A 14,962-nucleotide genomic window follows, 5' to 3' on the forward strand; every position below is an offset into this window, starting at 1 on the left:
CTGGTCTGACCACCTCCACTAACTCTCCACACCTTAGCACATATGCACTCACTTACTCACTCACACAACCTCCCAGATATGCAGTCATCCCACACACACACACACACACACACACACACACACACACACACACACACACACACACACACACACACACACGCACACACAATCACACACATTCATGCTACACCCACATCACAACTGCTGCTACCAGACTCTTATTGTCATTGTTAAATACTGCACAATTTATACACTTGCCCACCAATCGCCCCTTCCCAAAACACGTGTAAATATTGGACTACAAACTGTGCCTTCCTATATTATACTTATGCAAAAAGAAAAATGATATTCTACTGAGCCATTTACTTTATATTTGAAATCTTATCTTTTATTATGTCTTACTGTTGTTGCGTTGTCAAGAAGGAACCTGCAAGTAAGCATTTCATTGGATGATGTATACCATGTGTGTCCTGTACATAAGACTAATAAAACATAAAACTTTACTTGTTTGTGCGTGTGTGATAGATTTTTGGTGATCTCTATGGAGTGACTTGTCTCCATCTGAGAGCTGTGTCTGTGTCTAGTACACCTTGTTAGTGTGAAGGTGTTTCTTTGATGCCATAATGTGAGAAAACACAACAAATCATCAAAGCAGCTCTGTGTGACATATCAGACAGAAGATGCTCAGAGAGATGTCCTCTTTTCTATTATATCTTAAAAGAGATTTATCGTCTCTTTTACAGTTTGAAGATTAAAAACAAATCGTGACTGACGGGGGGGGGACGGGGGGGGGGGGGGCAGACGAGGGGGGACGGATGGACGGGCGGGGGGGGGGGTGTATGTCATAAGCTTTGTCCAGTCAAGCAGTCCATGATAGAGTGTGCTGGTCATTGTTTGTAATGTCTAAAATGTATCTCTTGCTGTCTTTGCAGTGTGTTCAAATTGAGACTTGTGGCAACATGACGACGGAGCTTCTGCCCTTAGAGAGCCCAGTGATTGATCAGTCTACTCTATGATGAGGCCTGATTGGTCTGTCTACGCTATGATGAGGCCTGATTGGTCAGTCTACGCTATGATGAGGCCTGATTGGTCAGTCTACGCTTTGATAAGCCCTGATTGGTGAGTCTACGCTTTGATAAGCCCTGATTGGTTAGTCTATGCTTTGATGAGCCAAGCCACCTCCTTCTCCATCACGACAAACAATCCATCATCTGGAGCCCTCCCATTGTCAACCCATGTAGCTCTTGACCAATGACCTCTCTCGGACGATACAGGAAGAAGAGGTACATGGGACTTCAAAGAACACTTCCTGTTCTGACACTACACTGAACGATTTCTGCCATGACACCTCTCTTGTTTGTCAGTATAAACCTCAGACATTTATAGCACATTGCACCACTGGAAGGGGCTGAGGGGAGGACGGCTCATAATAATGGCTGGAACGGCGCGAATGGAATGACATCAAACACATGGAAACCATGTGTTCAATGTATTTTATACCATTCCACAGATTCCGCTCCAGCCATTACCACAAGCCCGTCCTCCTCAATGAAGGTGCCACCAACCGGCTGTGCATTGCACCAGGTTGGTGTCATGGAACCAGCAAGAGCACTATCTTCCATGTACTTTATAGATTCCTTACATATACTATAAGGAAATACTATTTTTTAGACTGTGAATGGGCAAAAACTTGCCTTAGATTAAAATGCCCTAGAAAATAAACCTGAGTATTCCATTCACTTTATATGAACTGGATCATTTGATTTCATCAGAAATGTTGTGAATTGAAATGGATTGTCCTCTTTGTGAGCTTGAAACTTTCTGTATGTATTCCATCACTATGTAGGTAAATGACAGGAACGTACTACACAGACTGTCTATGACCCTTGTCCATTTGTCACTATGATCACCTGTAAGTCCCAAAGGCTCATAATGCCCACCTACGGACTCATGGATGGTTTCAGCTCTGGGCAAAGTTAGTTCAAGCTGGGATGACCAATGAAATGGTACTAGAGGAAACCTGCATTCTGGAAAACGAACACTGTCCCCGAACAGAGAGAGTGATGATAATGATGATGTCAATCAAATAGATGAATCTGGCTTACAGTACTCACTGTATCTATGGCATAATGTTATAACTGAGGATCCTATTCATATTATTGATGAATTATTGTTATTTGTTGGGTATTATTGCTATAAACTTGGGTAGTTGTTCCAAGCGTTTTGGTTATTTTAATGCGTTTATTTGAGATGAATGGATCCCCTTGACCTTTTATTGGAGATTGAAGCACCGGTGCAACTTCATTGCGCTTGGCCTTCCTGGGGTTGTGTTCTTTAGGCACCATACGGAATAAAACTGACTGAAACAGGGAGGGACTACCTCCTAGACTAATGTCCAGTAAGATACACATATTTTAATTTCCCATCTTGAAATGTTTTCCCTTGCATGCCCTACTGAACAATCTGCATAGTCGTCGCTGTCTGATGAAAAGCACTAATCTCCAAAACAGATTTTTTTTCAGGAAATGGAAGAAATTACCATATTGTCCCATTAATGAACACACAATTATGAAACTTCAGGAGCTATTTTGAATACATTTTATTGGTCCTAAAGTCATTAAATGTTCAGAGTACATCGAGGGGAGTTACTGCTTTCAATAAATAAATAAAAAATGGATATGGAAAAAATTGAGTTACAAGGTTTTCATCAGACAGCCGACGCAATGATTAATCTGCTGTACACACATGCAGTATTTTATGGATTAGCTTTAACTGTATTGATTTCAATGAGCACACAATCCTCACTGACTGTTTTACAGTCATGTATGACAGGTTCAAGATTTATACAGTAAGTTATTATCTGTGTATTCTACTCTGGGATCACACCGTGGTCAAGTAAATAAAAAAAAAGTTGCTGTTACTTATGCTAATTATTTTAGATAATACCATAGCATTATTGCTAATGTGCACCATCTGGACATGTGTTCAAAATGTTTCATTTCAGTGTTATTGTTTTAATAAAATGACAAAAATACAATTGGTTCGATCAATATGCATGTAGTCTGAGTACCAGTCTTTTTAGCTCACATTCCACTCCTTGCCACTCCTTTGGAAAATGACAGGAGTGGCAAGGAGTAAAATGTAAAAGCTGAACAAATACTGCAACCAGGCTAATATGCATGCTCTTTGGATGGATGTCGCTCCCCCTGTCTCTGTCTCTCTGTCTGTCTTTCTTTCTTTCTCTCTATATGCCCTTCTTTCATCTCCTATCCTCCCATGATCCCTCCCTCTCACCAACCGTCCTTGGTGCTTTCTCTTTCTCTTTCTCTTTCTCTTCACCCCTATCTCCAGTGTGTTTACAGGCAACGTGTCTCAGTGGCTTACTACTGCAGGTGTATGGGTGAAAACAACAAGCTCCCTTTTAAACCTGTAGGCCCTAGGCTACACCTAACTGTTTGACTGGCATGTTTTCCACCCCTCAATGTCAGGGGAAAGGACAGAAGGAGAGCAGTAGGGTATTTGAAGGTCTGTTCTCAAATCTTCCTATATACTTTAGCTAGCCATCACATGGACCGTTGAAGGAAGCTCACGGTGTGTTGACGAGCTTTGCTGTGTAGTCTTACTTCATATCTGTTGGTAACAATGGCTATGTTTTGAGACTTATCTCAATTAGGTCAACGTTATAGCTTCAAGAAAAGGTCCAATGCGGCACACACTGCCATAGTGCTGCAGTTTTAACGTTCTCCAATTAAACAAACAAATGGTGGATTTTAAAAGTGTAATACCTTTTAATAATACAATAATAATAAAAATGATTTAAGTTTAAATATACCAAGTAGGCAACAGTTCCATCAATTTCTGCTTACAGGAGAGCAAGGGATTAGTTATAACTGTGGTATTGTCCGACTGTCACGACTCCTACCGTAGGTAGCTCCCCCTCCTGTTTGGGTGGCGCTCGGCGGTCGTCGTCGCCGGCCTACTAGCTGCCACTGATTCCCTTTTCCCCCTTTTCGTTTATTGTGTGCACCTGTTTTTGGTTTGGGCTGATTAGCCGGGCTATTTTAGCCAGGAGGCCCGCCTGCTCTGTGTGCGGATTATTTGTTCATTGTATAGCTTGTGTATGCACGCTCATTGTATTTTGAGTTGCGAGTGCGTATTTTGCGCCGACCTGTTCTGTCCCATGTGTTTGGGCACTTTGGTTTTTGTGTGCGCTCTAGTTCGCTGTTGGGGCGGCTTGTGTTTTGCCGTTGTGTGTTTAATAAATAACACTACCCTGCATTCTCTGCTTCCTGCTCCTGACTCTGCACCCACTACGCCCAAGCGTTACACCGACACAGGCCCCGTGGGTCTTAAGAGGTCGCAGGTGTGGGGGGAATTGCTTTTTCTACCCATAAATGTTTATTCAATAGGAAATAAACAAACCTGCAATTTCATTGGTGCTTGCGGTGGTGTCAAGCCCGGCTTGCCTCTAGTGATAAATCTGTAGCCTCCATACTCTGGCTTGAACAGTGATGAGATTATGAGGTCTCAGAGGAAGATGTAACGTTGTGGAGAAGAGGAGAGAGGAAGACCTAAGGCAAATGACAAATACTATTTTAGGGTTTTAATTGGTTTACAGATGTTGATGGTTTTTTATTGACTCTTCTTGAAATACGGTAACATTAGACTGCCCTGTACGGCATTCTACAGCTAAGTCTTGGGATGAGTTGATGCATTTTGAAATACAGTGCAATCAATATGTAGGCTATTTTATTCATTTTTATTTATTTAACCTTTATTTAACCAGGTTAGTCTCATTGAGATAAAACATATCTGTATCTCAATGAGATTAACCTGGTTGACTAAAGGTTAAATAAATTAAACATTATAAAATAGCCTACATATTGATTGTGTTGTATTTCAAAAAGCATCAACTCATCCCAAGACTTAGCTGTAGAATGCTATAGCCCAGAGGGGCCAGATAGGCACCCTTACCCAGATAAATAACATGTTCAGTAGGGAAGAGCTTCTCTGTTATGAATGACCACACATACTTCTCTTCTCTTTCAGTAGGGAAGAGCTTCTCTGTTATGAATGACCACACATACTTCTCTTCTCTTTCAGTAGGGAAGAGCTTCTCCGTTATGAATGACCACACATACTTCTCTTCTCTTTCAGTAGGGAAGAGCTTCTCCGTTATGAATGACCACACATACTTCTCTTCTCTTTCAGTAGGGAAGAGCTTCTCCGTTATGAATGACCACACATACTTCTCTTCTCTTTCAGTAGGGAAGAGCTTCTCCGTTATGAATGACCACACATACTTCTCTTCTCTTTCAGTAGGGAAGAGCTTCTCCGTTATGAATGACCACACATACTTCTCTTCTCTTTCAGTAGAGAAGAACTTCTCTGTTATGAATGACCACACATACTTCTCTTCTCTTTCAGTAGAGAATAACTTCTCTGTTATGAATGACCACACATACTTCTCTTCTCTTTCAGTAGAGAATAACTTCTCTGTTATGAATGACCACACATACTTCTCTCTAACACACATTGCTCTTTTTCACTAATGTAATGGACCCCCATCCTTGATGCACCAAACGTCATGACAACCCTTCAGCAGCTCACTGGCAACCCACTGCTTTATGGGCTGGCTCTGATGCTTACTGATGCCCAGTGTTGACTAGACAAAATGACTGAGATGCCGTCGGCCAGCTTCCCCAGGCTCCACAGCCCATTCCTAGGTTGAGGAGCGGATTGTTTCCCTCGGCCTGACAGGCTAGCCTGGGTGGAAGGTGTTGTGATGGGGATGGCTGCTGACTTTTCAAGCCTTCAGACTCTCTCGTCAGCGGCACAACGCTATCCTACAGAACTGTGTTTTCTTTCAAATACTTTAGCAACGCTTGACAGTATTTGAACCCACGACTGCTATCCTGAAGGTGTTCAAGGCAGCTGTACTGTAGTCAGACAATTGTTTCCAAAATATAACATATACCTACAAGTATCGTCTGACAGGCATAGGACTTCCTCCTCCTATAGAGGAAATACGCATGGAGGATATTTAATTTGGCGCACGATATCCGATCTGTTATACCAATTGAGATGTCGTGATTGTGTGTTCTTGTATCCTCCAAGCTGCAACAACCGTTCTGCCTCAATTAACATTTAATAAATTGCTTTTCCAAAGCCACAATTCTTTGCTTCAAACAAAGCTCTTGTCTAAAAGTTAGCGTCTGAGGTGACTACCTGTAAAGCACCCTCCCTGTAACTGAATGTGTTGTTTGTTCTCAGCTCTCCAAATGATTTATTTCCGGGTTTTGCAGAGAAATGCGAGTGGTAAGCAAGGTCACTATAGGAGAGTTCAAAGGATTTCCTCAATCTGATTTAAAGGCTACAGCAAGGCTTTGATGTATCTTGGTCTGTTAACTCAAAGGAATTGAGCTTGAGGTCTTTGACCTTGACCCACTAGAATTACTGCAGTGTAATCTTACGAAAGAAGTGAAACAGAGTGAGCCTACTCTGCAGCCGTTAGAAAACACAGGAAGAAAAGTTGAAATGGTTTAATTTGTTACCGTTTTTTCGCTCCACTATACAGGCATAGTTGTTATCTCCACATGGCTGCTTAAGAAAGGTAAAGCCTTAACCCATTACCAGTGTCTTCAAGTAGACACCCTGAGAGTCAAGTGAACATTTCTGGTTTTGTCAGTTTTTTCTCACTCTGGAGGGGGGGGGGGGGGGCAGCCCACTTTTCTTCTGTGGCAATCTAGGAGTATGAGCACCACCACTTCTCAATTATGTGGAAAAAAGTTTTACATGGGGCGAAAAGTGGGGGAAGAACAGAGGGGATAGAAGTAGGAATGAGAAGGAGGACAGAAGGAGAGATGAGATAAGGCAGACAAGGAGGAGGAATAAGGTTTCTGTTCTACACATTCTCAGGACCGAAAGCCTTCTATCGTTCGCTCCGGTGTTCCTCCCCACAGGTGTTTCTGTGATGGACAGATGGGTCCAGAGGGCTCGATGGGGACGTGTGGCTGAATAATCATTTATTGATTTGTCTAATGACGGAATGGATGACTGTTTAACAGAGGTGATAAGTAACCTTGCCTGTGGCCTGTAGATTTGAGTTTGTCCTCAAGTTAATGCTAAAGCTTAAAGATGGAATCTGGTGAAACTGCCACATCTGTTTGGGCTATTACAACAACAAAGAAGGTACTGCAAACAACAAATACTGTTTTTTCCCCCTCAGACAAAACTGCACACGAGGTAGAACAGAACAATATGTACTGAATGTTTTTTTACCACGCTCCTCCTCTCCGTTTGGAAGCTCCTCACCTCCGTTTAGTCAACAAAACAAAAACCATAACAAAGGCGCTGGGGTGAACAGTGATGCTGTTTCCCCTAATGCAGATTCCATCTTTAATTGGTGAAACTGTCATGTCCGTTTGGGAAAGTACAACAACAAAGAAGTCACTACAAAACCATAAACACTGTTTTTTTCTCCTCAGACATCACTGTGCTGACGCTCCTCTTTTCAGTTTTCCCTCCATTTCATGAACAAAACAAAAACAATAACAAAGGCTGTGGGGCGAAGAGTGGTGCTGTTTCCCATAATGCAGATTCCAGATTTAAGCTTCACTGGCTATAATAGTATTGTTTATTTGATGTGTAAAGGAGGTGGTTTACTGTGTTAGCCTGCTGAGCTTAAAGTGCAACTGAAGGCAATAAACAACTTATCTGATCGAAAACGGCCTATGTGGCATCCTTATTATTCAGAAACATTTATTCTAGTGTCAAAATTGACTACAAAGTGTAAATAGGATCAAATGTTTTATAAAGTCAGTCTCGTCCAAAACTGAGTTTTGTACGTGAGTTTGTCATTACTAACTTGAGTGATGGGTTTTGATTTCGACAATGCTCACTTGCCCACTAACACAGGATACACAGCTGCATTGATTGCTCTCTATCCAATCCTACCACAGAACACACAGACAATGAGACAAACCTGCCCAGCAGTGCAGCGGATCTGACTTTGTTTACATAAGACAACACATTGCTAGATGTACAATTGGGTGACTAAAACCTCCTCAGTAAAAACTTCAAAATGAATTACAGATTTCTTGAGTTATCTTAGATTTCTTCTGACTATTTTGGGGAAATAACACTATTTCACCACCACATGTGAAATTATAATTCCACATGTGGAAGTGAGATTAACATGTGGAGTTTATCATATGTGAAACTGCATATCTGATTTTCATATGTGAAAGCGCAAGTTTGACAGGTCGTTTTTTTGTAAGGGACTACTGGCTTTGTTCCTATGGTTTGTCATGGGAGACAAACATCAGTAACTGCCACATCAAATCACATATTTTTTGTTTAATGAGCAACAGAGTGGCACTGCATCTCAGTGCTAGAGGCATCACTACAGACCCAGGCTCGATTCCAAGCTGTATCACAACCGGCGGAGATTGGGATTCCCATAGGGCTGCGCACAATTGGCCCAGCATCGTCCGGGTTAGGGTTTGACCGGAGTAGGCCGTCACTGTAAATGAGAATTTGTTCCTAACTGACTTGCATAGTTAAATAAAGGTTAAATTAAAAAATGTAAAAACACATGCTTGCTTGATGAGTCACCTTGTCTGAGACCTGGAGACTTGAGCAAGCTCCCCAAGCTAGCTAAAGGCTAGGCTTTAGCTCGGCGGCTATTGCAGTCTTGTGGCATGCAGGAGACTCGGATTCGAACCCAGTCACAGGGAAGTATTTGAGTAATTCAACTCATTGGTAACTGTATAACTGATGAAGACCATGGGGTTTCAAACATCAACATTAACACACTGTCTGGTTTGGTAAATAGAAATGTGATTTTTATTTTCTACACATCCAAGAACAGGCTGTGAGGTCTAAAGTAAGTGAGAGACATGTCAATAGTAATCTGATGTCTATTAAGTTTCTGTCTACAAACATGTTGAATATTCAGATGTGTTTGACCCTGAGTCAAAGCAGATGTAGCAATGTCTAATTTAACAGAGATTAGCATGTTATTTTCAATGGTAATTTAGAGCTTCTGTTTCGGTTTAACAACTTAAAAAAATGTCTTGGAAGTATTTAGAGATGTCAGGTTTAAAATAGCATAGATGAGCTAATGATGATACATGCACCCAATGTGTTCCAATCAATCAAAATGGATAACAGGCTTGCTCGAGATGAGGAAGGATGTTTTTAAATTAGAATTGTTCTTTGCAATGGAACAGACCGTGAGGTCGTGCTGAACCTTTCAGGTTAGCTGCTAGTTAGCAGGAGAGAATAAATGTGGTTTGTTTTAATTGGTAAATGATACATACAATAGCCTACCAACACACTGCTATACACAGACAGGAATGGAGAGTGTGGTCTTCTTGGATAGAACAAAGTCGGGGAGGATGTTATGGACGAAATATGGAAGAGATCAGGTGAGGAAATAGGAGGTGTGGGGGGCGCAGTATTAGGGATGATGGGAAAAAGCTGATAATGGAGAGAAAAAGATAAGAGTTGTTGGGGAAAAAGGAGAGGAGAGAAGGGAAGTGAAAAAAGAAAGAACACTGGTCGTACAGTATTTTCTTGCTTCTGTTGCACGCTACACTTGAATAAAGTATCATTTTAAATTAAAGTCATTTATTAGGTTTGTTAAAGTGGTAATTAAGGTATTTTTTTTACGCTTCAGAAACACCTAATAGCATCAATGTGATGGATCAACTCATGATTAAATCTCTTCAGCCTGGTTCTTGGAAAGCAACTGATTTAATGGTTCCTGGTTTTCCAAGTAATTCTCTGTTTTTCCCACTGCCCTCACTGTCTTTGTGTTTCAAACATGAGCTTGTCCGAGGTGTCGTGTCGCACTCGACGACAGTTGCTATCCATTGGAGCTCTGTGATTGGTTGCCCAAAATTCTGCATCGGGGCTTAGTGAAGGGTCCATTCAACTCACAGGTAACTGTATAACTGAAAAGGCCATGGGGTTTCAAACATCATCAACATTAACACAATGTCTGTTCTGGTGAATAGAAATTTGATTTTGATTTTCTATCCATCCAAGAACAGGCTGTGTCTAAAGAACGTGAGAGACGTGTCAATAGCAATCTGATGCCTATTCATTTCCTTTCTACGAACATGTTGTTGCCTCAGTTGCATGATACATTTGGATGAAGTAACGTTTTAAAGGAACTTTTTTTTTCGTTTAAGTGGTAATAAAAAATGTAAGTGGTATTAAAAAAGATTATTGCATGAAATTAGGCAATTCTTTCCCTGGACAGGCAAATTATAGTTTCCAGGTTCCCACCTCATTGCTTTCACCAATCTAACCATGTCAGGATCCGATCGATCATCAAAAGAAGGAAGTAGCACTATCACACATGCGCCCAATTTGTTCCAATCACTCTCAAAATGGCTGACGGGCTGCTTGAGATGATGAAGGATGATTTGAAATTGTTCTTTGTGACGGAGCAGACCGTGAGGTCGTGATTAACTTTCAGGTTAGCTGTTAGTTAGCAGGAGAGGGTATGTCGTTTTTTAAAATTGGAAATTGCATATACAATAGCCTACATACACACTGCTACACATAATCAAGAATGGGAATGTATTTTGGGAGAGATAAGAGAGGGTAAGTATGTGATGGAGGAAATATGGAAGAGGTCATGTGTCGTGAGGAAATCGGAGGTGTGGGGGGGCGCAGTATGAGGGATGATGGGAAAAAGGGGATGATAGAGAGAAAAAGATAAGAGAGGAGAGAGGTGATAAAATACTGGCTGTACACAGAGATATGTGTGTGTGCATGTGTGATGGAGTGTGTGTGTGTGTGTGTGTGTGTGTGTGTGTGTGTGTGTGTGTGTGTGTGTGTGTGTGTGTGTGTGTGTGTGTGTGTGTGTGTGGTGTCAATATTTTCTATGTGTGTGTGTTCCAGGTAGAACCCTTTTTGTTTCCAGGTAGAACTATTTTGGGTTCCACGTACAACCCCCTGAGTAAAGGTTTCTACATAACTCAAAAGGATTCTACCTGGAACTAAAAAGGGTTATTCAAAGGTTTATCCTATGGGGACAGCTGAAGAACCCTTTTAGGATTAGATTAGATTAGTCACAGGGTTGCAGATGTAGTCACAGAGTACAGTGAAATTCTTATGCTTCAACAGTGCATGTAAAAAAAAAAGAGTGTCCAAAGCTGTCATCAAGGCAAAGGGTGGCTACTTTGAAGAATCTCAAATATAACATATATTTTGATTTGTATATCACTTTCTTGGTTACTACATGATTCCATATGTGTTATTTCATAGTTTTGATGTCTTCACTATTATTCTACAATGTAGAAAATAGTAAAAATAAAGAAAAACCTTGGAATGAGTAGGTGTGTCCAAACTTTTGACTGGTACTGTATATATTTACAACTGTAGCAATACTAAATATCCATTGGGGAGAGTGGAGGCAGGGTAAGTGTCCGTTGGGGGGGTTTAAGAGGGGGGGAGTGTAAGAAGTGTATGTAAACAATAATAATACATAAAAAACTATTTACATTGAGCTCCAAATGGATTGGGACAGTGACCATTTTGTGGTTGTTTTGGATCTGTAATCCAGGACTTTGGATTTGAAATTATACAATGACTATGAGGTTAAAGTGCAGACTGTCAGGTCTAATTTGAGGGTATTTTCATCCATATCAGGTAAACCGTAAAGAAATCTGGGGGAGGAGGGTGCAGCAAATCAAACATGATAATTTAGTGGTTAAACTACATGACACTACTCTGTGGGATACTACTGTAAGGTGGACAAACGATACTGTCCACCTTGCAGAGACTGAGAACTATTTGCAATGTATGTTGAACACTGTCGATCTCTGGTGTACAAAGTGGAGATTATTGATCAACCAAGATAAAACCCAGTTAAGCACTTCATAAAAAAGGGTACAGTAAGAAATATTCATCACTATCCGTTTGGAGCAATATTTTTCTCCCCGCTCTGCTGACGAGTATTTTCTCAACTCATACAAGAGTAATGAAGACCTAGCGCACTATTTTGCTGATTTATTTTTATATTTCTTTTATATTATTTTATATTGTGATTTATCAGAGGGTTCTGCAGCACCCTCAGCACCCCGAATTTCCGTGGCTATGAATATATGACCTTTGGAGTGTATAAAGTCCTAATCTGATTCTGCAGGTTAAGCGTTGGAGTCCGTTGCTAGATAATAGAAAATCTGTAAAGACTTTGGTTATTGTACATGTTCACAGCTCTATAATTCATGTGTGTGTCCATATTGAACCTGGAGTTCTGGAGTAAGGAAGCCAAAACAGCAAACTCTATTTAAAACAGATGTTTCCTTGGGGTGTATAAGCTTGCTCAAAGCCAGGCTATTCAAGGAGACATTGGGATGGGAGCCCAATGAAATAAGGTTATGGAACCATCTTATCGACATGCCAGAGGACAGAATAACTCAAAAGACTTTCAACTGGGATAAAACACACAATTACCCATGGACAAAGGAACTCAATGACATAAGGAAGCTGATCTACAACACATATTTTGAAACAAGTTGTGATGCAATCACAGGAGGTTGGTAGCACTTTAATTGGGGAGGACGGGCTCGTTGTAATGGCTGGAGTGGAATAGGTGTATGGTATCAAATACATTCCAGTTGCGCCCGTTCCAGACATTTATATGAGCCGTCCTCCGCTCAGCAGCCTCCACTGGATGCAATGTCAACATGAGCAAACACAAGTTAACCCTTAGCAACAAAGAAAAATGTTGATATATAGCTAAAACCAAAGCTCAGAACGTAAAAGCAGATAAAGAACACCTACAGTATGATCCATAACCCTATGTCACCTATCACCTAACAAGAAGTCAAAGATCCTTGTGTGCCCAGTTGAGAACTGGGATACTGCCCCTGGCAATTGAAGTAGGAAGGTTTAGTGCCATAGATGAAGAAGAGCAGTCTGCGATTTAAGGAATATGTTGAATGAACTGGACTTTTGATTTTACTGTACTTTATATGATGATTTAAGAGTAACCTTGTTTTAAAAAATGCAACAGCAGAAACCAGAACTATACAAACTACAATTTGTATTTTATGTTCCGAATTTGCTAAACGTATGACAAATTCTATCTAGGTGACTAGGTGGCTAACGTTAGCTTGTCTAGGGGTTAGGGTTAGGTATCAGGGTTAAGTTAAAGAGTTATTAGATGACCACAATGGAAATAAGTCCCAGACTTTATTGTGTGTTATCCTCGATGATTTTATTCATGTGCATGTGTGGCTTTTAAGTTTCATGTGTGTTTGTTTTTTAAAATGGTCGAATTAATAAACTAAACTAAAAAGTTAAGTTTAGGAGTTAGTTTAAATGATTAAGGTTGACGTTAGCTAAAAGGGTTAAGGTTAGGGTTAGTGACAGGGTTAGCTAGAACAAGTTGCTAATTAGCTAAAATGCTAAAGTTATCAGTGATGAGATTTGAACTCGTAACTTTTGCTTTGCTAGACGTTCTTGTTAAATGCAGACCAACCATCCTACTTTAGTTTTTGCATTTATTAATTATCTGTCTCCTGTAACCATACCAAACGTAACATATCATACTAATTTGCGTGTCCCAGAATTACATTTACTATGTTACACGTAGTCTATGAGACCAGGCTGGGAAAAGTGATGAAGGAAAACTTGAATGGCTATTCAGAGAAGAAGCGTTCCTGGTTGCACATTTTATATCAAAAGCTTGGAAGATGGGACAACATAAGTTGTAGAACTGAAAGGTTTATGGTTCGATTAAAATATTTTTAATTTCAGTAGGAATGCAAATGGGTGTGTATGTGTGTGTGTATGCATGTTTTTACATTTTAGTAATTTAGCAGACGCTCTTATCCAGAGCGACTTACAGTAGTGAATGCATACATTTCATTTCATTAAAAAAAAAAAAAATTGTACTGGCCCCCCGTGGGAATCAAACCCACAACCCTGGCGTTGCACACACCAAGCTGACGTGTAAAAAACACCATGCTCTACCAACTGAGCCAGAGGGAATGGTTCGTATGTAGTTACGTATATGTACAGTATGTATGGACGTGTATACATATGTAAGTATGTTCATTTCATTTGGATACAGCAAATACAGTGTCCGTTTGGGATGAGCATCGTGAAGATGAATGACACTATAATAAAATAAATAAAATAAAACATCTAATCAAATACAAACACACAATAAATACATTGCTATAGACAAAAGGAGGAACAAACAATGAATGAGGACGACGAGCCATGGTGAGAGAAGGAAGAGAATGGATAGAAGAATTCAGAAGACTAACAGAACATATTGGCAGTCCAACAACCTTTGATAGGTTGTGGCAGTCACCTGCCCTCTGTCACAATCTATGATGCTCATCATTAATCATCATCTTTCCTGAGGTCTGTTATGACAGCAGAGGGCTACAGAGTCCTCCTCCTGGGGTAGCTTTGTTCCCATTTACAATGTGAACAATGTGCTTCCCGTTCAACATGTTAATGATGCCCTTGAGGAGCGGTGCGTGTGTGTGTGTGTGTGTGTGTGCGTGCATGCGTGCGTGCGTGCGCGTGTGTGTGTGTGTTTGTGAGCGTATGTGTGTGTGTGAGAGAGAAAAATAGAGAGAGTGAGTCAAATTGTGGATATATTTAAAAAAGATCCTAAAGCACACACATTTAGTTTGGCTTTTCCTCAGCATTTTTTAGTTTTTATTGTTATTCTTTTGTTTTTCCATCCTCTTATGTTTGTTGTGTGGTAAATATTTCTTTTTTTATTTTCATTGTTTTTTATTTCGTTTTTTTTCCTGTTAAGTGCATTGCTTTGCATTTATGTCTGAAATGTGCTATATAATTAAAGTTTGATTTGATTTGATAGGGTTGCAAAGCTACTGGTAATTTAGAAAAGTTACCGGAATCTTCAGTAATTTTGGTAATTAACAGAAAATCTATGGCAATCTACTGTAACTTTGGC

General features: G+C 40.3%; 1 protein-coding gene across 2 annotated transcripts in view; it reads left to right on the plus strand.

Moving 5' to 3' along the window:
- Positions 1–3,037, plus strand: part of LOC106606539 (somatostatin receptor type 5) — a 33,393-nt gene extending 30,356 nt beyond the window's left edge. For both annotated transcript variants that reach the window (XM_014202811.3, XM_014202810.3), the window contains exon 4: positions 933–3,037. In XM_014202811.3, the coding sequence (XP_014058286.3) occupies positions 933–946 (14 nt within the window). In that variant the 3' untranslated portion in view covers positions 947–3,037. The remainder of the gene's footprint in view (positions 1–932) is intronic.
- Positions 3,038–14,962: the final 11,925 nt, after the last annotated feature.

This window comes from Salmo salar, chromosome 03 (assembly GCF_965601325.2).
Source record: "Salmo salar chromosome 03, fSalSal1, whole genome shotgun sequence".
Taxonomy (NCBI): domain Eukaryota; kingdom Metazoa; phylum Chordata; class Actinopteri; order Salmoniformes; family Salmonidae; genus Salmo; species Salmo salar.